We start from the raw sequence: 27,380 nt of genomic DNA, 5'->3' as shown, positions 1-27,380 counted from the left end.
GGGGTAGGCAGTCCTGTCCACTTCATACTCCCGCTGGCCTCAGAATCCAAACCATAGTCAGTAGGTGTGGAGGTGCAGTGTGTTTATGATGAGGCAAGAGGACTAGGCCCCAAGCTCAGATCATCCATGTTTTTATAAGGATGTATGCAGCTCTTGGGCCCTCAGCACCCTCCTCCCAGAACAAAGGTAGATTGTGATTGGCACCATTCTAAAGATGGGTTTGAGGGGTAGAGCCATAGCTAGGTAGTAATGTGTAAGCTTGCCTAGTGTGTAAGACCCTGGGTTCCAACCCTAGTACCACATAAAAAAATAGAGATGACTTTCATTGGACATGGCTCAGGAGGAACAAAGAGAGAACAGGGGGACACAGCTCTACCCTATCCTGCAGGTTGGAGCCAGCCCCATGGTGGGACTTAGGCATCTGCTCATGGAGCTAGTGATGCATTGAGTACATTGAGAGGTAAGCCAGGGTGCCAAGGGGAGTCATGCTGAGTAAGGGGCAGCTCGGAAGTCCAGGACTACCTTGCCCAGGAGAGAACCTGGGCTGTGGGGAGGGAGGATGTGGTAGCAGGCTCCACTTTCCAGAGGAAAACTGTGCCCTGGCTAGCCCAATCGAGAAAACTAGGGCCAATGGATGGTGTTTCCAAGGTGCCAGAATTTCGAATTGGGAAGATATTTCTACCAGTCAGAGGAAATGGGCAACTTGGAAGAGCCTGTATTCCTTTGTCTCTAGAGGTTGGCAAACAGAAGCTGGACTCCCTGGAGAGGACTCCAGCTCTGGCTGCGGCTGCCCCCTGGGAACTAGACTCCATCTAACTCTAGGATTCCAGAGTTTCAGTAGCCCAGAGGAGCTGAATGGGCTGAGCCCAAAAAGCCTGCTGGCCTCAGTGCCCTGCAGAACAGTCACAGCCACTTTCCACCCACCACCCTGCAGGAGGAGAGCCCTGCTGAAGGCCTCTTGAGCCTCAGAGCTCTTATCTTCATCTCCCAAAGCCAGAGGATAATCACACCATTATCCATGATAAGGTCCCCCTAGCAAACTAGAATGTCTGGTGTCTTCAGCTTTTGATTGAAATTCTGTCAGCTTGTTATAGCCATGTGGTGTGGACTGGGTATCATGCAGATCTAAATGCAACTGGCAGGTACTGATGTCTCTGCTTAATAAAAGTGGGAAAAAAGTTATGACTTCATAAATGGAGTTTGTCTGGGAGATAAAACTCAGGCCTAAGATAATAAAAGGGCCATGCTGTGAGAAATTGGGGGTGGCTGCTTCCAGCCCAGAATGCATCCCTAAAACTTCCAAGAAGCACAGTCAGCCTTTTGTGCTGATTGAACACAGAGAAGTGAACCCAGCAGAGCCCCAACTTCACCCTGGCGAACAACAGGTTCACCCCATTCACCTCTGCTCCCAAGGCTGCTGCTTTGGCATGGTTTAGTGAGCACTGGTCCCTTACATGGGGTGGCAAATGATAGAGGATGAGTGTGGACATATAGCTGTGAGGTCATGGTGGGAAATGTGGGACTTTAGGGTTTCAGCATTTTATTGAAGCTTATAATTTCACTGGACTTTTGGCCCCAAACAAAAAGACAAAAAGGAAACTAAAAACAACATTGGCAGTAGGATGTGACAACTGTCCCCTGGGGACTGAAGCTGAGTAGAACATGGTAGGCCAGTGAGGGGGTCCAAGTTTTAGAGGGCAATAGCCTGGTCAAAAATGCCCAGATGGCAACTATCCAAGCTTCCTGAGCAGGAAAAGCCTCAGGTAAGCTGCAAGTTGACACACAAAGATTGTGGGTATCAGGGAATCCAAGTCACTGGTCCCCCAGGCAAATCTCCCCCATGCTGTCACATTCCACTTTGTAGAAACTGGGCTCATCTGACATGACGGTCTGGGATTGGGAAGAAAAGGTGGTACTGTGAGGCCAGCAGAACACATAGCACTGGCATCAGAGCAGAGCCAGAGGCCAGGGCAGGGCTAACCAGATACTAACTCCACTCCTGACTAGACTCCTGCTCCAAGTCTGTGGCATCCCACAGCTCAGGATACTCAACTTCTAATCCTCTCCTGAGCAGCCTCCTGTGTGGCTGCCTACAGGGACTTTTTGGTGGCTCTGACACAGGCCTCCCAATCATCTTTGGGAACAGTTTTGTATCAGGCAAAAGAATCTTTTGCTAGGAGGGGGAGAAGAAGAGAGGCCCACGTCTTCTTCCCTAAGAAGCAAGGAAAGGTCCTTGGCGTGTTCCACTTAATATAGGCAGGCTAGGTCATAGCATCCTAGAAGCTGTCATGGTGACGAAGTCCTCAAAGCTGAGCCGAATGTTGCCCTGTACAGCATGGTCCTTCTCCCGGAAGGCCTCAGTCAGCACCTGAAGCTGGACACACACCTGGATGAAGCGGTCAAGCTGCATGGCAGGAGTGGCAGAGCGCTGGCAGTAGCGGGAAACCAGGAGCTGGGTGAACTGAGGACTCAGGTTGTAGCCCATCTGGGCCAGAGCTGGACAGGACACAGAGCAGACAGAGAAACCCGTGGTGAACACCTCCACCACTCATCAACACTGGAGCACAGCACATCAGGGGACTTCGGGGGCATCATGAGGAGGACAGAGAGGTCCCGGACCTGTTCGAGGCATGAGGAGCACAACAGCATCTCTGTCCAGTCGGGCCCTTGCTGGAAGGCCCTTCCCCTCTTTGTCCAGTTCTCCACCATCAGGGTTCATAGGATCCCAGAGAGGATGGTGGTCCATCTCTGATTACCTCTGACTCATCTGCATCACAGAGGGAAGTGGGGGCCACCAACCACCCCAGCTAGGGCAGACATTAGAGGCAGCAGCATAACACAAGGGTTACAAGCTGTTCTGGAGGCAGACAGTCCTTGGCCTAGTTGCTCAGCTTCACTATCCCTCTTATTACCACTAAAATGGGGATAATACTTAACTTGTGGATCTAGTAAAGATGAAAGGCAATCACAGAAGCACTTAGCTCAGTGCCTGGCACACAGTGTTGTTTTTTCAATAAAAGCATCGTGTCCCCACATGAGGTCACAGCCCACATTCCACTTCCCATCTCCCACTGTGATGTTCCTTCCTTTTTTGCATCACTTACCAGCCCAGGTACAATCTGAGCTATCTGCTCTGAGGGCCCTTGGGCAAGTAACTAAGCCTCAGTCTTGTCATTTATAAAAGGGAGACTGGGAGGGATCCTTTAGCAAATGGTGTGCAGTAGCAAACAAGACCTAGCACATGGGAAGCATATATTACCTGAACCCATTACAAAGCTTACTACACTGCCTGGGGCATAGCAAGCATTCAGCAAATGCTGGTTGTGTCGATGCTATTTAACTTCACCAACATCCATGGCAAGCTGGCAAGGTAGTGATGAGTACTGATCACCCCTTCCCTTCTACCAGAGGCAGATATGGTGTGCTTACCCTGAAGACCTAAGTCTGACTGAAATGCATGGTCAGGACAAAGGATTCTATGGGCAGGTGAAGAAGCTCCCCTTTGGGGGTCTCACAACTACATTAACTACCTATCCGCTTAACCCAGTGGCCTGAGTTCAGGCCACAGGCTCTAACTTACAGAGTCAGATTAAAACTAGAAGTGGAGCTGTAGTCTCAGGTCATCTTACCCAACTGTAACTTTTAGAAGGCTCTGGGTCTCAGCATTGGAAAGTAACTTTTTTTTGGCAGAAGTGACAATAGATCCTATCTGAGCTCTTTTCCATGCTACATGCTGGACCCATAAGAAAGAACCACTCGCTCTGTTCTCCAAGTGTGTTGGGGTACAAGTTCCCATCTCTCTGGCTCCCTGCCATATGGGGCTGTCCCACCCAGCAATGCCTAGAGTTCTGTCACCAGAGAGCCCAGCCTGGCCCTGGATCTTGGTTCATAGATCACAGATGGTGAGATGAGAGGGACTGCCTGGAGACCAGCATATTGTGCTATAGGCAGGCACTGGGCAGTGAAGGAAAACCCTTTGTTCTGTCTGGAAGCATAAAGAGGAAAATCTAGCTCCACTGTGCCCACCGTGCCCACCATGGCCCCCACCTTGCTGCAGTTCCATTTGGCTAATAGTGCCAGAGTGGTCCCGGTCATACTGCTGGAAAAGGTTCCTCCACTGCTGGATGAATTTCCACAGGCCTGAGAAACCATAGACATCAATACGGCCAGACTTGGTCTTGTCAAACATATCTAGGATGGGAGGAGATAGAGAAAAGGAAGAAAGCTTTAAGACTGAGGCCCAAGGGCACCACTGAGGCAGCCCTTCTCCCCAGGCTGGAGAATCCAGGCTTGACGATCAAACACCCATGCCTGAGATATGGTACCAAATGCAGCACCTGGCCCTCCACTGGCCACTCAGCCCTGTCCCATCTGGATATGGATTTTCCCTACAGGCCTGCCAGGTCAGTTCCAAGACTTGGATCCATGCTGCCCCACTTCCTATTGTTTCTTACCAGGGGAGGGAATCCCTGGCTGCAAAATGGGAAATTGGACCAGTCTGTAACCCAGCAATCTAGAATTTGATAATGATCCAAAATAAAGGAAATCTCACCTTGAACCCTACTTCCTCCCAGAAATCCTTTCTGGCCATAGTTCTCCTCAGAGTGGCTACCTGCCCCCTTCTGTCAACTGTCGGTGGCTCTGCCCCAGCTTAAGTCTGCATGCTCTTGGAAGGAAAGGTAGAACTCACTTATCATCATGAAGCATGTTTCATCATTGAACGAGGACCAGTTAGAGTTGACTAGGGCCTGCTTCAGCTCCTTGATGGAAATGTAGCCACTGTGATCAGTGTCCACTGACTGGAACCAGGAGTAGGCCTCAGGATCCACATTGGGAGGGACACCACCTGGGGGTGAAGTATGAATTAGGGTAGTAAGACCCAGATCAAAGAAACGTCAGGGAGCCAGCATCAGAACCTCTCTGGCCATAGGTTTTCTCTACGGTCCTAATTAGCCCAACTGTCAACTTGACACAGCCTAGAGTCACTTGAGAAAGGAGTTTTAATTGAGGGACTGGTGACGTGTGGGCATGCCTGTTGGGAACTGTCTTAATTGATGTGGGAGGGCCCAGCCCACTATGGGCAGTCCATTCCCTGGGCAAGTAGTCCTAGCCTGTATAAGAAAGTTAGCTGGGGCCAGAGAGATGGCTCAGCAGTTAAGAGCACTGGCTGCTCTTGTAAAAGACTCAGGTTTGAGTCCCATAACAACCATCCGTAACTCCAGTTCTAGGGGAATTAGAGGCTCTCTTCTGATCTCAGGTACTGCATGGATATACTTACATATATCCAGGCAATACACTCATACACATAAATAATAATAAATTTTTTTTTAAAAAAAGATGCTGGGCGTGGTGGTGCATGCTTTTAATCCCAGCACTTGGGAGGCAGAGGCAGGCGGATCTCTGTGAGTTCAAGGCCAGCCTGGTCTACATAGTGAGTTCCAGGACAGCTGGGGGCTACAAGGAGACCCTGTCTCAAAAAGACCAAAAAACAAAACAAAAAAGCTAGCTAGCTGAGCATGAGCCTAGGGAGCCAGCAAGCAGTATTCCTCTATGGCTCCTGCCTTTAAGTTCCTGTTTGAGTTCTTGCCCTGACTTCCCTCAATGATGGGCTATAACCTGTGTAAGCTGAAATAAATCCTTTCTGCCCCTAAATTCCTTTTGGTGAGAGTGCTTTATCACAGCAACAGAAAAGCAGACTAGAATACCTACCCACAAAGCCTCACAAATCTGTCTATCCTGTTTTCCAAGCAAGTCCATATCCTTATGGTGATGGAGGCCTTTCATGTAGACTCACGAGTACTTGCAGTTGATTTCTACTCCATGAGGCCTCATAGTCCCAAAACCCTCTATTTGATTTTACATTTCCTGTCCCCCTCCAGAACATCAAGAATTATCTAGAAAAGGTGACCTGAAGGAGTGGCAAATGAAGAAGTCAGTCTCCCTTAGTGAAGCAGAGTTAACTGCCCACAAGAGGGGCTCCTTTACACAAGGAAGGACCAGAGACAGAGATGGGCAGTGCGATGACAGGCCTGAAGATGGGGCTGGAGGGAAAAAGGTTCGCCTGACTGAGGGTCTAGTATAAGGAACCTCAGCAGGTTCATCCACCTTTTGAAAACAGTGGTGTCAGGGGGAAGGGAGAAACACATCCTCTGGTAGAAGTTTCTGTAACAAGTATGGGCTATGTGTTTCATGTAGAACTCTGACTTTAGATTCAAAGCAGACCTGGATTCAAATCCTGACTCTGGTCCTTGCTAACTGGGTATCTTCAGGTAAAATAGGTAACCTTTTTGAAGGCTGATTTCCCTATTTCTAAAATGAACCCACTTCCCAGGATAGTTGGAATGATTATTGAGATATCAGTAAAATAAAGAACAGGGGTGGCAAGAGACATTTTCAGAGAAGAAGGCATTTAAACTGGTTTTGAAGGGACGATGAGGTGCTGGGGAGAAGGCGGAGCAGGTAGCAAAGGTACAGGGGCATTCACAGCACCCTGGGGTCTCAGCTGGATGGGAGGGAAGGAGTGATGACAAGTGGGGAAGGCCACTGGCATTCTTCCTGCAGGCAAAGGGGCACTGCTAAGTCAGATCTGTCTTCTATAGCAGTGGTATTCAAACCCTGGATGCGGAGTCTCCCAAGGACTCTAAGGTGATGCATGGATCATGCTTTACTGCTCTGGGTGTTGCTAGCCACCCTGGAGAGGAGCAACGGCAGCCAAGTAAGAGGAGAGCAGAGGGAGAGCAGTTGAGCATGTGAGGCACATCCCTCCTTTCCTCTCCAGCCCTAGAGATTACCGATAGCCTTGGGTTCCCTTCCCTGCTGAGACCACTTGTAAGCTCAGAAGCAAGGTTTTAAAGGACGTGGAAATCCACCGCGGAGCTGCTGGGCTGCTAGCAAATGGCCAGATGCTTGGGCTCTAAGATGAATGCCACTGGCTGCAGTGCTCAGAACCCCAAAGGTTTGAGTCTCCCCAAGGGCCACCTGCCTGTATACATCCTTGCTTCCTAAGCAAAACACTCCCGGGAGACCCTTCCCATGCACCAAAGTGGTTCCAGTCTGCCTTGCTGGTGCTCGGGCTCCTGAGAACAGTCTGTGAAGGAGCTGACTGAAATGGGTATGGGACAAGCGGGGACCAGCACCCACTTTCTTGAACTCTCTGAGACGGCTCAGAAATCTTCACTGTGGCTGGAGCCCCTAGCTAAGGCTGTCTACCTTCACTGACTCTCCAGGTCCCGGCCCCTCCTGGTCTTGTCCAGTACCTTCCCTTGGTCTGTGCTTTTCTTTCCCTTCATTTTCTTGCTTGCCTCAGCATTTCTTAAGGGTAAGGTCCATGTCACATCTGCTATTACATTAAATACCAATACTCTCTGCCCTAGAACAAGTCCTGTCACAGAATACTGTCCAGTAAATCTAGATGCGGTACCAAGTATTAACCTGTAGCTTCTCATTTAGTCCTAACAAGCACGTGAGGTACTGGCATTGTCCCCATTTTATTGAGGTGGATGCTGAGCTTAAAGAGGTAGTTTGTTCAGGTAAGTAAGTAGTCTGATCTCAAGCTTTCACTACCTCCACCATCTTGCCCTCCTATAGGAATGGAGTTTCTCCCCCAGTGGGCTACAGTGTTGTCTCCAATTATCTGTTGCTCTCCCTTCCCAATACAAGCACTGTACCACTCCCACTGCCTGGTAGCTTAAGCAGTTCCCCATGAGAGGAGCCCCGTTCCCCACTGGGATCAGGCTTGACAAGGAGATGTGCTTTGGCCAAATGACTGGACACCACCCGAGGTCGTGAGACCACTGAGGCCCTTTTTCCTCTGTACTGAGGGAAGGCAGGAGCTGTTGGATAAGGATTAAGGTTGGGGTAGGATGTCAACAGGGTGGGTCATGTACAGAAACAGTCCCTCCCTCAACCACCCTGATATGGCTTTGCAAGGCAACCACATGCCTGGCTGGCCACCAAGTTTTAGCTGGTCTGGTTCATGTATCTGAGTTTTGGACATTGCCCTACTTCGATAGAATGGATGATATTGGATTTCAGCCATACACTGAACTGTGTCCAGCATTCTTTGCAATAAATACTTAAAAAAAAATGCCATGCATGGCACTTAATGTCTTAGTAGTCCACAAAAGAAACTTTAAGAGGCACCACCATCCGTGCTAGCTTCCTATTCGCTGTCTCTGCCTCAAGGATAACATGGTCCAAATAGGGCACTCCTTCAGCATGGGTCCCAGAATAAAGGCATGTGAAGCAGAAACTCAGCTGCCAACCTGCAGCTGCTGACAACACATACACAAGAATAAGTGTAAATAGGCAATAGAAATAAACGCTTATTGTAGGCCAAGGAGACCGGAGAAGCTAGCCCAGAAAAGCTAACTGGTAGGCTTCTCACTCTCCAGTACAGGCAAGGTGGGAAGCAAGGTCACAAGATGCCAGAGACCAGGGCACCTGCACACCTACAGGAAGGAAAGGATGAGCCATGGATAGCTCGGCCCAGGTCAGAGGCTCTAGATTTCCAGAGCTCAAGATTCTACTTACCCTGTCCATAAGGCCCAGATGGCTGGGGACCATAGGAACTTGGAGGTGGCTGACCATAGGGGGCCCCTGGAGCCACACCACCATATGGTCCTCTTGGAGTTCCAGAGGGCCCTCCACCAGTTGATGGTGCATAGGGCCCTCCGGGCACAGGGGCAGGACCCCCGTAACCACCACCAGGGGGGAGTCCACTGCCACTCTGCCCTCCACCATGAGGAGGTCCAGGGTAGCAGCCACCAGGAGGAGCTCCAGACACCTGTCCTGCAGCTCCTGGGGAACCCTGCAGGAAGAACAAGGTATCAGTCAGGATGATGGAATGAGTCCCAGCATGGCAGGTTACAGCTATGAAGTACATACACTGCCTTTTTGACTGATTCTACAGGTACGGTTAGACTTATGATCCCTTGCTCAGATGGCCTTGAGATTTCTAGGAAGCTATTGAGCTCCCCAAGGTCATATCATCAATGACCTGCAGAGCCCAGGCTGGAAACGTGTCTTTCTGACTGCTCTTTCCTGCACCAAGGCCTAGGCTTATGTTTGGGTTGCCCCCAGTTTCCAGTGTACAACGGATGCTTAGTAAATATTTGTTTTATATGAATGAACAAAATGAATCAAATGGAATTTTAAATGCTCGCCCTTTGGTACCACCCATCTCTACCTGCAGAATTCACAGCACATATGCAGTCTCTGCTACACAGCTCCAACCCTTATCAGCCACACAGCATGGATCCATCTACAGCACGTCTTCCTTACTCTGTACTAGCTGACAGTTCACGAACATTTCCTTTCCTCGTGACTCTGAGGCAGGCGAGGGAAACCCTATTCCCAAGGCAGTATGGTACAATGGTCAAAGATCAGTTCAGTCCATGTTCTGCCACTTAGTAACCAGATTCATGACTCACTCTCACTAAGCCTCAGGAGCTTCTGCTATAAAATCAGAATAATAGCACCTGCCTCAGGCTGCCATATGAATGAGGTGAGACAAGCCACATGAAGCCCTCTGACACAGAGCCTGAGACAGAGCAAGCACTCAATACTCATTTAACTATTAATAATAGCTCCCCTCTAAGAGGAGAAAATTCAAGTTCAGAGAAGGCACATACCAATTGGGTAGAAGAGCCAGACCCAGAAGCTAAGTCTCCTGGCTTAAAGGCTAGAGCAATTATAGATTAGAGTACACATGGGGACATTCTCTGTCTTGTCCACCTCTGTCCATCACTAGCCATGGACTCCTGAGGCTTAAGAGTGTTCCACTTTATATCACCATATAGACCTGGTAGAGCACAGGTCCAACACAGCTGTGGACCAGTTAGCTCAAGGGCACAGAAAGTAGCTTGCCCAGCTCAGAGGGTGGTATGGGGTCTATACATGTTCCAGAATCTACATCAACCTGTAAGAACCCTAGTGGCCTAGCACTGAAAGCCTGGCTCTCTCCTTTTATCGTGCCTAACAGCTTCTGAGAGAGCCACCCTGGGGACTAAGGCTAAACTCATGCTTCATTTAAAGGGGCCTGCTTGCCTAAGGAAGGGAGGCTTCTAGGAGAGAGCAAGAAGCAGCCTCAGCCACCTCCTCTACTCAGCATCTTGGAAGTTCTTCCTCCCTAGAAGCTGTCATAATTAATAGCAAGACTCTGCCAGACAATGAGGTCACAAGAGACCTTGATTTAAAACTGTTCTCACCAGCTGATTTTGTCACCCTGGGCCATGGCTCCATCTCTCTGAACCTGTTGCTTTTCTTAATAACTTTTTTAAACATTTTTTATTTATTTGTGTACGACTGTGTGCACGCGTGTGTGTGCACGTACATGCGTGCACTACATGCATGTAAAGGTCAGAGGATGACTCAGCAGGAGTTGCATCTCTTTCCACCATGTGGATTCCAGGGACTGAACTCAGGTCATCAGATCTGGCAAGCGCTTTGACCTGCTGAGTCAGGCCCTGAGCCTGCTTCTTCACAAATAAAATATAATAATCCAGCTGGGTGTGGTGGCTTGCACCTGTAATCCCAGCACTTGGGACCCAGAGGCAGGAAGATCAACTACAAGTTTGAGGCTAGCCTAAACTATATAGTAAGTTTCAGATCAGCCTGGAGTGAGAGCCTGTCTCAAAAACCTAAATCTATGTATTTCCAAGAAAGTTGCTTTGGCTGAAACCAGGTGGAGCTCCAAGCCCCATCTATGTGGGGTTCTCTGCCTTGCAAGATTCTGGAATGATTCCAAAGCAGCTGAAGACCACTAATGGAAGACAAATCTTACAATGGTGACTTGCACAAAGCAAATGTAACTAAACACTGCTATATTGTTATTATATGAGTATTACTACCAGAAAAGTTCTGGTTCAGTTACTATAAAAGGTTTAAAGAAGTGCTCTGAAGGAGCTCATAGTTAGCAGAGGGTCATGGGGTACCCTACAACACTAAGGGATATATAAGAAACACGTACTTAACACTGACATAGAAGCAAGAGTCAAGAACAGCAAAGGAAAGAAGTAAAATAGGGAGGGTTTCCATGAGAAAATTACATTTGAACTGGTACTTAAAGAATGAACAAGATCCCCAAGAGTTGGAATTATGACAGGAAAGGTTCCCCAAAGCCCAGTCACATAATAACCCTCTCATTTTACAAATGAGAAGCTAAGGCTAGGAGAGGGGAAGGGACCTGCCCAAGTCATTCTGTGAGTTGAAGGCAAAGATGGGGTCAGACCACTTTCTGATAGTGTTCTTCGCTTAAACAACAGAAAGCAAGATTCCAGGGGAGAAGAGAAAGATGGCAGAGACTCTGCAGAGTCTGGCACACCCAAAGAACAGGCTAGACAGCAAGTCACAAGTAGCTACTCCACTATAAGCCCTGTGAGCAAAGCTACAGGCTGAACTAGGCACAGCTCTCCCCGCTGAGAAACACCCTCAAGACCACAAAGCAGGAACAGCCAGGCAGGTCTTCGACTCTTCAGCTATCACAAGGCATGGGTGCTAGAGCATCTGGTCACAACTGAGCCCTGCCCTGAATTTAAGACTTCACACATAGTTTACACTTTTACATATACAAACACTACTGGCCGGATCTTGCCAACAGCCTCTAACAGAGAAAGGGAAGGTGTTAGTAGGCCTGTTTCTCAAATGAAGAAATTGAAATGCAGACCTGTTAAGTGATCATTCATTAAGCACTTACAGAACAGTTATTTTGCCAGCCTCCATGATTGGCCTGAGGGCATAAAACAAAATGAAATCTTGCCTTGAACAGCCCACAGATGATACAATCGGATGCCCTGCCAGAAGAAAAATCTACTAGCATTCTACAAAGGCGGCATGGAGAGAGAAATTTGTTGTTTACAAATAAGTGTGCGATCATGAAGAAGGCATGACGTGAGCCTGGAAAGGCATCCTGAAAGAGGCAGCAGTGACATGAGTTAGTCTGGAAGGACACAGGTGTATTCCACCAAAAAAAGGCAAGGAAGGCCTCTACAGACCCAAAGGAGAAGACACGCAAAGCACAGACTCATGAGTGGACATGACATGGTCAGGGAATGCCAAGAAGGCCAGGTAAACCCAGAAAGGCAGGACCTTCACACCCTCCTTGACCACACACACCTCTCCTGCTGCTTTTCAGTTGGCTTATCAGTGCCCAAGAGTAGTTCTGTCTGTTCAGTGTCTCCCCCACCCAAATCTAAGTTTCTCAGGAGTGTCCTTCTCATTGTACTAGCCTGAGACTAGCATGGTGCCTCCATAAACAAATGAGCACCACTCTCAAGAGTTAGGGCTTTATGCTGGAGAAAACAGAGCATCACAGAAGGGTTTCTGATAGAGGAGGAATGTGATCAGAGCCTTGTTTGGAAAATTAGCCAGCATAGTTTGCAAGATGAGCTAGCGGGGGAGGCAGCAGCTCAGGTGCTGGGCAGGCAGGGCATGAACCAGACAGGAGGCTTGGGGATGGGGAGAATGGGATGGATTCTGAAGCTATTTCAGAGATAGACTAGACATGACTTGGCAACTAATTAGATTAGGCCAAGAGATGGAGGGGGAGAGAAGACAGGGAAGTGTTTAGAATGACTCAGGTTTCTAGCTTGCACACAGTGAAGAAGGGAAAGCCACCGAAAAGGCTGGATCCAGGCTGGGAGGAAGCTTGGAGGAGATATGGGGCTAGTCCCGGGGTCGCTGAGGTGTGAGTAAAGGGCTGAACCAGAAATGCAAGCCAGACCCCTGGCTCCATGTTCTTTCACACTAGCCCTGCCAACCCTTCCCACATATTTTCTAACACTATTCGTACCCATAATCACGAGCCTTGGAGGTTGAGGGCAAAAAAAAAAAAAAAAAAACCACAAAACCAAAGGTCACCATGGTTTCAAAGGCATCATAGAAAAACTATCTCTAGGTCTTCAGCTGATTGCAATAAGCTATATTTGCAGTTTGGGGAACCTAACTACAGAGACTCTGCTAGGTGTTTTAAGTTCCCTTGGTCTGCACTGGTTCCTTGATCCTGTGAGTTAAGTGCTATCATTCCAGCTGCAGAGGTGAGAAAATGAAGGTGCACAGAGGTGAGAAATGTACCTTAAATCATCAACCAGATGGGAAGCTGGGACTCAAAACAGAGTCTGCACATATGTACGACACACACACATGCCTGTACCAGGAGTTGTGCTAAATACTTTTGTCGAAAATGATGGTTTGGGGGGCTGGAGAGGGATTAGAAGTTAAAGAGTATTTCTGGCTCTTTCGGAGGACCTGAGTTCAGTTCTCAGCATCTCATTGGGTGGCTGCCAAAAGCTTATAACTCTAGCTCCAGGGGATATGACTTCTGGTCTCTGCAGGCACTTGCACTCATGTGCACACACCCACACACATTATTAAAAATAAAATATTTAAAAAAATAAAATCTTAAAAAAAAAAGATGGCTGTCAGCTGGGCATGGTGACATATGCCTTTAAACCTAGCACTTGGGAGGCAGAGGCAAGTGGGTTGGCCTGGTCTACATTGTGAGTTCCAGGCCAGCCAGGCTACATAGTGAGACTCTATCACATAAAAGCAGAATAAAATGACAACAAAATCTCGGCTTTCCACAGTGGACAGGTAAGGGGAAAGCTTGCAGCATGGACCTTTCAGCACTCAGAAAATGAGGGAGTCTCAGATGAATCCTACCCTATTTTAACTCCAGCACACAGATCAGTTAGAGAGACAAACAGAAGAGACCCCAATATGGCAGTGCCACCACAGTAAAGAAAGATTAACTCCTTCAGGTGTTTAAACCCGATCTGTTCTGAAGTAAGTGTTCTGATTTCTCTCAGAACCGTCTCCCTTTCACTCTGCTTACTGAACAGCAACCTCGAGCATGAATGGGAAAAGAATGAGGAACTTTGTCTTAAAGAATCTTTAACCAGGAGCTGGAGAGATGACTCAGCAGCTAAGAGCACTGGCTGCTCTTGCAGAGGACCAGGATTCAGTTCCCAGAACCCACATGGCAGCTAAGAAAACATCTCTAACTCCAGTTCCAGGGGATCCAGCACCCTCTTCTGACCTCTGTGGGCACTGCACAATGTGGATACACTTACATACATGCAGTCAATACACTCATAAAATTTTTTAAAAGTTTTTTTTTTTTTAAAGAATTTTTAACTAGAGATTTTTTTTTTTTTTTTTTTTTTTTGTCTTTTTGAGACAGGGTCTCCCTGTAGCCTCAGCTGGCCTGGAACTCACTTTGTAGACCAGGGTGGCCTTGAACTCAGACATCCGCCTGCTTCTGCCTCCAGAGTGCTGTTGGGATTAAAGGCGTGTGCCACCATGCCCTGGCTAACCAGTTTTTATTAGGGAAGAATTTGCCTTTTTTGACCCCTTACTGATCCAGAAAAGCAGACAAAACCACAAACACACATTACCAGCCCAAGCCCACAGGCTGTTTACAACATTTAACTGTGGTCAACTATCGTTTCCAAACTGCTTCCAAGGCTGCTGCTTTCAGCAGTATTACCACAACACATACACTGTTCTGGGTGAGGGTTTGAGGGAGAAACAGGGAGCATAATCCAAGATTGAAGCTGTGTTTCTTAGCTTGTAAAAGTAGATTACAAGGAGACTGAAGAGATAGATGGCTCAGCGGTTAAGAGCACTGGCTGCTCTTGCAGAGGACCTTGGTTCAAATCCCAGCACCTACAAGGCAGCTAACAACCCTCTGTAACTAAAGTTCCAAAGGGATCCAACAGCCTCCTCTGACATCCGGGTGCACTGCATGACATGGGTGCACTTACATACATGCAGTCAATACACTCCACTCATACATATAAAATAAAAACAAATATTTTTTAAAGGAGGAGCCCATGACCTAGTAAGAGTGTCCACATTGTTTTCCTAAAGGCTGCCTAGATTTAAACAAGATTACACAGTAGGAAGGCATTTTGAATACATAGTGCTAAATGATCTCAACACATGATTAAATTGGCTATAAGATCAGATAAAAGCTAGGCGTGGTGGCACATGCCTTTAATCCAAGCACTTGGAGGCAGAGGCAGGCAGATCTCTGTAAATTTGAGGCCAGTCTGGTCTATGAGTTCCAGGCCAGATGGTGCTACAGGGAGACCCTCTATAAAAAGCCAAAAAACAAAAAGGTAAAACTCCCATTTGTAATAGGAGGCATCGCCAGGAAAGCTGTTCCCACAGTTCCCTTATTCGCTCTATTGAAGCAGCAGTCTATCAGTGGAGGTGATCACAGCAGTGGACTGGTTAGGGTGCAGTGTGCTGGGGGAGTGTTACCTTACTGGAATTGAGAGAGATTGTAGCCAGCATAGTGAGCAAGAGCCTTTCAGGGGTTTTGCAGACATACTGTTCTCAAGGAGCTGTTCCAGGGCACTGGTCAGTTTTGAGATCTCTCTAGGTTGGATGACCAGCTGGATGTTGAAGTTGTAGAAATTCTTGTCTCTTACAGCAGCTAACTCTAACCTGCAGAGCTGTCACATTTTCAGACCTGTCAAGGTGTTTGGACCTGTCCATGTGTTCGGAGCTGTCAACATGTTTGGACCTGTCTGTCAACATGTTTGGACCTGTCCACATGTTCAGAGGTGCCCATATGTTTGGAGCTGTTAACATATTTGGAGTTTTCTTTTTTAATTTTTGTTTTATGTGTATGAGTGTTATGCCTGCATGTATGTTAAGTGTACCCATGTCATGGAATGTCTGCAAAGGACAGAAGAGGGTATCACAACCCCTAGAACTGGAGGTGTAGATGGCTATTTGCCACTATGTGGGTACAGAAATTTGAACCTGAGTCCTCTGCAAGAACAGCCAGGGCTCTTAACCGCTAAGCCATCTCTCCAGACCTCTTAGTAGTTTTCAACATGCAGCTGAAATTCAGGAGAGGATCCTTATATCAGGCTGTCTTTTCGTGTCATCTCATAGCATGGCTTAGGTCAGGCTGGGATTCAGAGAGGGCCTATAGGACAACGCATAGATGTGCAGCCTAGGCCACAAGTAATGAGAGGAATGGGACCCAGCCACTGGGTGGGCCCTTGAGAGAGTTTATATAAAACCATATGTTTTCGTAAATATTGTTTTTATGCTGCTTTTCCCCACATATGGGGGGGGGCGTGGGATTGAGAGGAACAATTTTTTTGTTTTGTTTTTTGTTTTTTCAAGACAGGGTCTTCCTGTAGCCCCAGCTGGCCTGGAACTTGCTATACAGACCAGGCTGGCCTCACAGAGATCTGCCTGCCTCTGCCACCCAAGTGTTGGGATTAAGTGCTTGTACCACCACACCTGGCTGGAACAGTTTGTTTATTTAATTTTTTGGGTTTATTTTGGTCTTTTTGGAGACAGGGTCTCCCAGTAGCCCCAGCTGGCCTGGAACTCACTATGTAGACCAGGCTGGCCTTGAACTCACAGAGATCCACCTGCATCTGCCTCCTGAGTGCTGGGATTAAAGGCGTGTGCTACCACGCCTGGCTGGAACAGTTTTGTTTTTTTTTAAATTCTATGCATGTTAGTATATTGCCTGCATGTATGTAAGTGCACCTGTTTGTCCTGCAATGCCCGTAGAGGTCAGGAAAGGGTGTCAGATCCCCTGGAACTAGAGTTATGGATGGTTGTTAGCCACCATGTGACTGCAGGGAACCAAACCCAGGTTCTCTGCAAGAGCAGCCAGTGCTCTTAATCTCTGAGCCATCTCTCCAGCCCCTGAGAGGAATGACTGTAAAAACCTGCGGTATAAGCTCCTTTAGCAGGTTGTTCCTGAGCAGTTGGTTCTTTCTTCTCCCTTTCTTTTTTACGCATTTGACTTCTGAGTAATAATTGAGCTCATTTAATTACGACTTATACTTGGGGGTTATAGGGCATGCCATGAGATATGTTGGGGAACCCTGCTGCTAGGGTTGTAGTCCTCCATGTCCAGATAGCTCTCGGCAGCGCTATATGGAAGAATTCCCTTTCTCAGCGGGGGCCTCCTGCTCTCTGCCTGACTTACCTGGAAAGTGCCACCAAGCACGGATGCCTGAACTTATTTGGAACATGACCTTTGGCATAGTTACCTGGAGTAAAAACTACCCCCAGGTTTTTTCTATATGATAATTGGGCATTGCCCCATAGTTGGATGATAGGATCCCGCTATCACATGTAAATAAAGCATACTATGAGCACCTATCAGCTGAAGCATTGGCTGCTGCCTCCACACTATATTTTCCCTGACCCCCACTGAATAAACGGAGCTGTTTCACTGAGTCTGGAGCTGTATCACTAAATCTGCCTCCCTGGAAGGGCTTTCTTCCGTCAGTGCTCACTGGCCGTCCTGACTCGTTCATCGCTTCTGCTCCCTTTGTTCTCATGGACCGGTGGCCAACGACCTACGTGGGGAGGGAGAGACCCCCACAGAGATAAATGAACTTCTCAAAGTTTGCAAAAAGAGATTAAAAACTCTAGATGCATAAGTGAGGTCACTGTCTTATTTTGGGACCCCCTCCCCAATTACAGAGAAAGTAGTTACTATGTCTACAAATAGCTCAAGCATATTCATGTCTTTGAGCAGTAGCAAAGATAAAGCCTGAAAAAGTATCGATGCAAACATGAATTTTAAAACAACTAAAGGAATTTATGTGAGCTACATCTATTTGCCAAAAAGCATTAGGATGAAGACTGCAGGGGTTGACCCCTCTCTGACTAGTGAGGCCCAATCAGGAACAACCTGCAGACAGTCAGAAAGGGACCGCATAATTTGTTGAGCCTGTATCTGTAATAACTGAAATTGTTTTTGTAAAACTTTAGTTCCTTAGTGAAAGAAATGGAAGAAAGAAGCAGCCTGTTGAAAAGAGCCATAGCTAGAGGGTCAGCATGATGAATTTCTTCTGTTAGGAGGCCGACTAGTGAGGCCCAATCAGGAACAACCTGCAGACAGTCAGAAAGGGACCGCATAATTTGTTGAGCCTGTATCTGTAATAACTGAAATTGTTTTTGTAAAACTTTAGTTCCTTAGTGAAAGAAATGGAAGAAAGAAGCAGCCTGTTGAAAAGAGCCATAGCTAGAGGGTCAGCATGATGAATTTCTTCTGTTAGGAGGCCAGGTAATTCTGTATGGGATCAAATGTGTTGAAAAAAAAAAAAAAAAACAGGATGAGCTCATATGAGAAAAAGCTTTGAAAAGAGGTAAATACTCATAATGAGTCTGAGATATGAGCCAAAGTGGCTTAAAATAAAAGTGGGATGGCTTTAGCACATAATAAGAGTCAGTGAGTAAACCCAAGAGTTGATTAGGGAACTGTTGGAAAGCAGAAAGAGCAGCTAAAAATTCTATGCACTGGGTGGCGGTTGCTCTGGAGGTTAAAAGAGAGCGCCACATTCTGGCATCGTCACACCATCCAACGGCTCCTTGCCTGATTTGTTGGCTCCATCTGAAAAAAAATTGCTACTGGAGAAAAGACTTGAGTAGGAAGTAATGGAACTCCACACGATCTTTAGAGGAGGAAGGTGAAAGGAAATTTCAAACCAGCAAAAGTTATCTGCCATTCTTCTGAGGTGGTAAAAAGTTGCAATTGTCTTGAGATATGAAGGACAAATATAATCAGGATCATGTCTGGTAAGCTGAATGGCTCTGGTTCAGCCCTGTTGAATAAGAGTAATTCTTTACTGATTTGGGGTAAAATGTTTTGTTTAGGTGTACTGGGAAGAAACAACCATCTCTCTAGCCCCTATTGAAGAGAATTTAATGTTATCATTTTTGGAACAGATCATTGTAACTGATGAATTTTAACAGAAGAATGAGTGACACTATGTCTAAGATAATCAGAAATGGACCATTTAGCAGAATTTTGTCTGGGGAAACCTGTAAATGAAAGTTTTGTAATGAAAGTTGTAAATCTTTCAAAACAGTTGCATTATGAAATTTTAGGTGTATTGCCTTATTCATCTATCATTGACAGAAGGTGGAGCGATCATGCCTTGGAGAACTTTCCACTGAAAACTTAGACGTAAGGGCTGGATTGTTGAGAGTAGACACAGACAAAGCAAATCTGTACCATCATAACATGTATTTCTGAGGAACTACAGCAGGAGAGGGAACTCCAGGGTGATGTGCTCCCAAATGATGAATAGAAGCATTAATGCACAGAGATCATGTAAGAGCCTCCGTTTGACAGATTTTTTTGGAATACAAAAGATAGTATTCGAGGTGCTAAAGGATGGGTCTATATGGTCAGCCTAAAGTTGTTCTTGCGTTAGCTGATGAAAATGTTTGTTTGTCCCCCTTAATTGGCCACTGGCCTACCCAAACAGAGGGAACGTCTATCTAAGAACATCTGGGTAGGTGTTTTTCAATGGCCTCTAGGAAAAGGGATATTCAGGTACAGACATGTCACGACCCCATTGAGACAGAAGTCTCTACCCCAAAGAGTAAAACAGAGGGTTGAAAACTGGCAGTTCCAGTGTAGAAAATTGCACATAAAGTTTTGGTGCTTTACAGGGGATTACTTTTTGCCACCAACCCCTTGAATGTCTAAAACTGGAAACTGAATGTGCCAATTAGAAGGCCAGGATTGTTTAGCTTGATAGAAACATTAGCTTCTGCATTGGGTGTGGTGGCATGCAACTTTGATCCCAGTACTCGGGAGGCAGGGGCAGGCGGATCTCTGTGAGTTCAAGGCCAGCCTGGTCTACATAGTAAATTCCAGGACAGCTGGGGCAATGGGGAGACCCTGTCTCAAGATAAAAGTAAAATAAAATAAAGGAAATATCAGCTTCTGTAACTATAATGACCTTTACAGGATCTGGTTGACTAAAGCTACAATCTAAGGTTTATCAAAAGACATCAATTGAGTCCAGTGTGAATCTGTGGAATCAAGTCTTGGAAATCATCAAGGGTTTATGGGGCTAGATAAAGAAAAATCAATTGTGCTGACCGAGTCAAAGTCAGAATTTCTTGGAGAAGCTGAGAATAAACCATAATACGAATCTGACCAGTATAATCTGAATCAACAACACCTAGGCAAACACAAATTCTTTTCATAGTCCAATTTGATTCATTTACAATTAAGCCAAAATGTTTCCTTAGGTTCCCACAAGTCTCTAGGGATCTTTTTTATTTCTCCTATTACACTCTAATTTTGTATCTCCAATTATAAATAAATCCAGTCTTGTACTACTTTTAGTACTGCTATGTCTTTTACTGTCTCAGAGCTAGGGAGCTGGGTTGGATGGGAACCGCCGGAATTGAAAGCTGGGAAGAGGAGGCTGCTTTGTATCACCGTGTGCCCTTGGTGCTCATTTTCCTGCTTCCTGAAATTGGATTCCCTTGTTTATCAAATTTGGATGGACAATGAGTGGCCCCGTGAAAGCCCTTTTCGAATTTGGTACATATTTTACAAGGGAGTTTATTAGACTGAGCTTTATTAGTATCTTTTTCTTACACGGTATTTGGAAATGGCCTTGTCCACATTTGAAACATACAGGCAGCCTCGGGGCTCCTGCCAGAATTTGGGCTTTATGTTCTTTAATGCAAACATTTTGGCTTTAAAAAAAATTTTTTTTAATCATGTCAGCAATAGTGTGGAAAGGAGTAGCAACTATGGAATGAAAACGTTTTTTACAATAGGAATTTGCACTTTCATAAGCCAATGAAAGAGACACGGTGGCAGCAGGCTCTCTGTTGTCTATTTGTCTTTCTATGGCTGGCACATAAAGGGCTCTAGAGGTCTTTTTCTGATAGTGGAAAGGGACCCTAAGAGGGTATTACAATCGGATTCCACGTCCTAGCAGTGGCTTGACTGCTTTGTTCACACTAATCATTTGAGGGCTAACAAGTTAAGTCACTGTTTTGAAATTTCCCTTGTCAGATTAACTGATCATAAGTAGCGTTTATACGGTTATGAGCAGCGATGGACCAGCATTCATCCATCCATTCTTAGAGTCAGACTACACTGAGCAGTGGTGAGAACTATTTTCTTTTTTTTTTAATGTTTTATTATTATTTTTATGTGTACGAGTGTATTGTCTGCATGTATGGAAATATACCTGTGCCATGCAATGCCTGCAGAGTTCAGAAGAGGGCGCTGGATCCCCTGGAACTGGGGTTATGGATAGTGTTAGCCACCATATGGGCAAGATTAGATTTATCTATAACCGGAGACACAAAATTAGAGTGTAATAGGAGAAATAATTCACTCCATTTCCTTTAACTCTTTAATTGCCCTGCAGGCACACAAGGTTCAGGGGACAAAGAATTCCCCATAGAGAAAGAAGAAAAGCAAAAGTGAAGGTAGTTTGGATTTGTCAGAGAAGCAGTGAGCGTACAAAGTGAAAGCGTAGGCACGTGGCACAAGCTGTAGGAAAGCCTCACGCTCCCAGCTGACTCAGACTTACCTAAGTATAGCCGGGACTTCCTAAAACTCCCTTTGCCCGCCATCTGTGAGTTCAGAGTGGAGGGTCTTCCTCACACGAGGGAACCACAATATGGCAGTGCCCCGTTACAGAAAGACTACAGAAAGACTAACTCCTTCAAGTGTTTAAACCAAGAGCAAGCCCACTATGTTCTGGAGAGAAGTATTCTGATTTCTCTCAGAACTATCTCCCTTTAACAAAGGTGTACTCTATTTATCGGACAGTAACGTCAAGCATGGTATGGGAAAGGAATGAAGAACTTTGTCTTAAAGAATCCTGAGTTTTTATCAGGTAAGAATTTGTCTTTTCTGACGTCCTACTGACCCAAAACAGCATACAAAATCATAAACACATGTTAACAACCCAAGCCCATAGGCTGTTTACATTTACTGTGGTCAACTGTCGTTTCCAAACTGCTTCCAAGGCTGCTGCTTTCAGCAGTATTACCACAACACATACACTGTTCTGGGTCGGGGCATGAAGGAGAAACAGGGAGCACAATCCAGTATTGAAGGTGTGTGTTTAGCTTGTAAAGTGGATTACGAGAGGAGCCCAAGGCTTGATGAGATTGTTCACACTGCTTTTCTAAAGGATGCCTAGACTCAAACAAGCTGATTACACAGTAGGAAGGCAGATTGAATAGTTTTAAATGATCTCAACACATGATTAACTTTTTTATAAGCTTAGGTAAAATTCCCATTTGTAACACAAAGCATTCCTGGAAGTCATTCCCATTCCCTGATGCCACTCACCCAACCTTGAGGTTAATAACAGAGTCTCCAGCACCACCTGGAATCACTAATTGAGCTCCTGCAAGTGACATAGAGCACATCTCCTCCCAATTCAGAAATTCTTGTATTTTCTTTTAGCTCCAAGGGCTCATTCTACCCTCAAGAACATGGTGAGGCTCAGAGTCAGCAAACACTGGTCCACACTGATTCCTGATGAGGAAGGGAGGCGGGTACACTGCCAAGGAAAGCCTTTTGCTCAAATTCACCCATCAAGTGCCTGCAAGAAGAGGCAGGAGCCTAGGCTAAAGGATTAAACAATCACAAGAAGATGGAAGGAATGGTCTGAGCATTCACCAACAGTCTCCTAAAATATTTAAAGGACAGAAGCATGCAACCAATGAACAGTGAGCCAAAGACTGTCCCAAGACTTCAATTACTACCACTGTGCTGACACTCCAAAATCTTGCCAGCCTCAACTCTCTGGCTGCAGCCCCTCATATCCAAAGCCTCCTCCTCCTCCTGCCAACCTTATGCATCTTTGTGTTTCAGCCCCCTCCTGCCACCCAGCCACCCAAATCCAAAGCCATGGGTGCCCTCCTGGGTACTTCCTCTCTCCTTCCTCTGTCACCTTAATTAAACATCATGTGTCCTCAACTCTACCTCCCAAATGCTTCTCGGACCAGCCTTCACCAGTTTGTTGTTCTTCGTAGTCTAGAGTATTTCAAAAGCTTTGAAGCTGGCCTTCTTGTTTCAATCCATTCTCAGGACCCCAGAGTATGAGCACTAAAGGACAAATGAGACAAAACCCTTCACCAGCTCCCCTCCCCCAGTACTCTTAGAAGGAAATCCCTCCCCCCAAAGAACAAACACAACACTTTGGGATCTGGCCCGTTAACATTTCTGGCCTCATTTTCTTGCCCTCTTTTCCTTCATCATTAAAACCAGACCAAACCAATCTTAAAATTGCTGCAAAGTACTGGACTGTCTTACTTAATTCCTGGTCTTTGTGAAATTACTTCCTCTACTGGAGAGTCTTCCTGTCCCCTACACTGAGCTAGGCGGCCTTTCTGCACCATCCTAGTACCCTATTTCTACTCCCACTACATACTTACATCCTGATCCTACAAGTTACATCTCTTCAGTCCTCTTCCTACTACATATCAAACACTTGACATGGATTGTCCCATTTAATCTTCAAAGTTAACTTGGAGGATGGTGCCATTATGACCTCATTTTAAAGAAGGGGAAATTGAGCTTCAGACTTGCAACAAACTTCTATAAGTGGCAGAGATCTGAGAATCAATCTCTCTGATTTCAAAGACTAATTTCCTAAGCAGGTTCCCCAACTGAACCAAAGGGTATTTGATATTTACTACCCCAACACCCAGGCTATGCTTGAGTACCCCAGGCTGAAGGCAGTGGAAAATTACAGGGATTGTGACTCCTGGCAATAGGCTAGACACCTCCAACCCTGTGCAGTGGGTAGAGGGGCAGCCGTACTGTCTGAGCCTTTAGATGACTTCAAACAACCAGTTTCCTTCCTTAGAACACCTGGGATGAGGAGGCAGAAAACAGTAAGGGGGAGACAAAAGCACCATTTCTTCTAGCTCAGACACTTTTCTCCCAGGGCTCCTTTTCAGTATTTTCCCTGGTAGCATGGTCAGTAACCACAATGGCAGAAGCACTGCCCCCACACACTGGCATGTACCATCCACTAGCAATGTGCCAAACTCCCTATATGCTCTGCTGCGTTCCATCCTCATTTCAGGGGTGTCGTTTTTCCCTTTCTACCAGTGAGGAAACTAAAGCTCAGAGCCCTCAGATGGTCAATCCAAGGACAATAAAACTCGTAAGGGGTAGGGGTGGGTTCTAGCAGAATTCTGTTACTGCTTCTAGAGTGTGTACAAATCATACCCAGAACTTATCAAAATGTAGATTACTGGGCCTAGGAAGATGGCTCAATCAGTAAGTGCTTGCCGGGCAAACACGAGGACCTGCTTACAAAGATCCCCAGCACCTAAGTAAATAGCCAGGTATGGCAAAGCACAGCAGTAATCCCACCGCCAGGGAAGCAGAGACAGGAGGATCTAGAGCTTGCAGGTCAACTAGCTTAGCCAAATCAGTAAGCTTCAGGTTCAGTGAGAACCCCTGTCTAAAAAAGTAAGTTGGAGAGCAACTGAAGCAGACACCCAATGTCTTTGGCTTCTATATACATGCACCACCTCCCCCAACATGAACACATTCATTCATTCATTCTCTCTCTCTCTCTCTCTCTCTCTCTCTCTCTCTCTCTCCCCTCTCTCTCGTCTCTCTCTCAGATTTCAAGGCACAGATGGGACTCAAAACCTTTTTTTGTTTGGTTTGGTTATACCTGGCTTAGAATTTTTATTTTTATCAGATTCCTAAAGGGTCCTTCCTGGGAAGATTTCAAAACATCCCCCTCACATTATAGAGGACAAAACAATCCAGGGAAAAGGGCCCTGAATTGCCCCAAATCACATAGTAACTTCGGAGATTAAGCTCATAAAGGTTAAGTGGAAAACCAAAACAAATGAGATATTAGAAAGGCCTTGATCAATCATAGTCACAAATCAAAGGATACGATAAGAGTCCTTGGTGGGCATTTGTAATACAAACCTGTGTGCATGTATGTGCATGTGGAGGTATGTGCACTGCACATGCCACAAACAGCATGTGGAGGTCAGAAGATAACAGCAATTGGTTCCTCCCTTCTACCATATAGGTCTTGGACTTGGCAACAAGCACTTTTACCTGCTGAGCCACCTTGCTGCCCCCTCCATACGCCATATGAAGGGCATGTGGGCATACAGGCTTACTATCCTGATTTGCAGCTGAGGAAGAAGCCCAGAGATGCTTAAAGGTCACACACCACAGGACAGTTAAGGGTGAGGCCAGTATTAGAGCTTCAGACCCCTTTTATTGTGTACTCAGCGGAGGTGAGAAGAGGGACCAGTGTAGGCTGAGATAAAAAAGAAGTATAACAGTATTTCTAAGACTCCTTTCACTTGCTGAGTTCTGTGAGATAGTAATGGGTTTTGTGGTCAAATAAGTTTGGGAAATACCCTGTTAAGCACAGCTGTGTCAGTCTGTTCACAATAGGGCATCTCGGGACTCTTAATTTGCTAATGTTCACTGTAAACCTGCCAGAAAGGCATAAAATAGGTAGAATTTCTAAAACTGAACCGTGGAACTCCCCCGCTTTTAAGTCTGCCGATTTTTTGTGACACACTGGTGTTCCTGAGGAGCACAATTTGGGAAAACATTGCCATAGTGCATTTTTCTTAGTGGATGGTCTGCATCAAATTACCTGAGAGCTTGTTTAAAGAGCACAGTTTGGGACAAGCATGGTGGTGCACACCTTTAATATCAGCACTTGGGAGGCAGAGGTCCGAAGATGTCTGTGACATCCAGGCCAGCCTGGTCTACATAGCCAGTTCCAGGTCAGCTGGGGCTACACAGAGACCCTCTCAAAAACATATCGAAAAAAGGAATCACATCATTCTTCATAACAGCTCTGAGGTAGATCCTATTACTCCATCCTATTTTAGAAGAGGAACTGGCTCAGAAAGACTACTATCTTGTTCAAGGGTTCAAAACTATTTTTAATGCAACTAGGGAAAATAGGCAGGAGGTTGCAACTTTGGTGAGGAACTACTGGCAGCTGATCACTGCTGCGTGAGGAAGGAGAGCTGATATTTAATGGAGTGTCGCTAAACAGGCTGAACAGGCTCCAGTGGATGAACTCACACCCAGGACATCTGAGTACACAAACTTGACTGACAGGCCTTAGCATATATGACAAAATGCATGAAGTCCTGTGGGTGGGCTATTGGGGGGGGTGCAGATAGGGTAGGGGGTGCTAAATGATTAAGATGTATTGTATGAAATCCACAAAAAATTAACTTAAAACGTATTTTAAAAACTATTTAATGCGGCCGAGACTCAATCCCTGACTCCAAATTGCACTTAACCAGTAATTCTGTCATTCAACAAAGAATTCTGGCCATAAAAATCGCACGGATATGATGCTCCTGTCTGGGTCAAGACAGGCTGGCAAGTTAGTAAGAGGCACAAGCAGACAACCCAGGTTCTCTGGGGTGCACTTTTCCCACGTGTGCAATGGTGATGGGCTAAGTCAGTGGTCTCGCCAGCTCACTTCTGCACCTCCTATCACAGGTTCTCTGGATTATTCTGACGCAGGATATGTGGGGTGAGTCAGGAGACCTGTTTTTAATCCCACGCCCCCAACATGCAAACAGAACCGGAGCTCTAAACACCCTGTCAGGACCTAGGACCCCCATCCCACAGGAGGCATCGGTGGGGTCCCAAACCCACCAGCCAGGCGTGAGTGACGTCAAAGGGAGCGCGACACGACCTCTCCGTCGAGTAGTTCTGGGTGACGTAATATGGGTGCGACCAACAAGCCCTCTGCTTCTCCCTCTCACGAGGCCTAGCTGAAGTGAACCTCGGCGTGGAAAGGACGCGCAGAAAGGGGGAAGAAGGAGAGCCTGGGTCTGGTCTCTGGACGCGGCCTACATCCTTTACAACTCACCTGCCAGTACGGATAGCTGGTCATGGCGACTCTTACCAGCCAGCAGCGGCGGCGAAAGATCTGGCTTCCTGCTCTCAGAGCCGCCCCTCGCTGGGCCTACAGGACGATTTGGTTTCTGAGTTGACAGCCAGGCTGTCAATCAACTGCGCGAGCGGCCGGCGGAAGTGACGTTTAGGCAGTGGGCGGATGCCTGCCCCACGGCAGGGTGGAGCTGGAGATGTCCGGAAGTGTTGGTGGCAGCATTGGCGCGTTTGGTTTCCTTTTCCTGACCTGGAGTAGGCCTCAACGGTTGGTCAGGCCAGGAGATTTAGTGAGAAGACTTGATCTCTTGTTCCTGAGGTGGCCATATTATAACCTGGCAAATAGGACGCAGAATAATTGCGTCATTTCTGTCACTGCACCAAGTTTCCGCCCAGAAGGGTTGCCATGACTACTGGCAACCAGCTTGTTCCTCCTGGAAAGGATTCAGGACCTCAGGTGCCAGTTAGTAAGCTTGGCTGCTATGCAGGTCTGTGGTCTTTAGAGAAAAGATCAAACCGTGAGAGTAGGAAGAAAATGGCTGGTGTTTCTTTCCTCATAAATGGCAAATGGGGGCTGGAGAGATGGCACAGTGGTTAAGAGCACTGGCCGCTCTTGCAGAAGACCCGGTTCGGTTCCCAGCACCCACATGACAGCTAACAGTTCCTAACTCCGGTTCCAGAGGATCCAACACCC

General features: G+C 46.5%; 1 protein-coding gene across 1 annotated transcript; it reads right to left on the bottom strand.

Moving 5' to 3' along the window:
- Positions 1 to 1,517: 1,517 nt before the first annotated feature.
- On the bottom strand, positions 1,518 to 26,800 carry Pef1 (penta-EF-hand domain containing 1). Its single transcript, XM_008848191.3, has 5 exons — positions 26,667 to 26,800; positions 8,533 to 8,809; positions 4,691 to 4,846; positions 4,048 to 4,191; positions 1,518 to 2,496 (listed from the first exon to the last, which is right to left on the bottom strand). The coding sequence occupies exons 1-5, from the start codon at positions 26,688 to 26,690 to the stop codon at positions 2,267 to 2,269; spliced, it is 831 nt and encodes a 276-aa protein (XP_008846413.1). The 5' UTR covers positions 26,691 to 26,800; the 3' UTR covers positions 1,518 to 2,266.
- Between the last annotated feature and the right edge of the window lie 580 nt (positions 26,801 to 27,380).

The sequence above is a fragment of the Nannospalax galili genome, unplaced genomic scaffold, assembly GCF_000622305.1.
Source record: "Nannospalax galili isolate Female #2095 unplaced genomic scaffold, S.galili_v1.0 scaffold111, whole genome shotgun sequence".
Lineage (NCBI taxonomy): Eukaryota > Metazoa > Chordata > Mammalia > Rodentia > Spalacidae > Nannospalax > Nannospalax galili.
The sequence above is the reverse complement of the archived record's forward strand: the minus strand, read 5'-3'. Positions and strand labels throughout refer to the sequence as shown.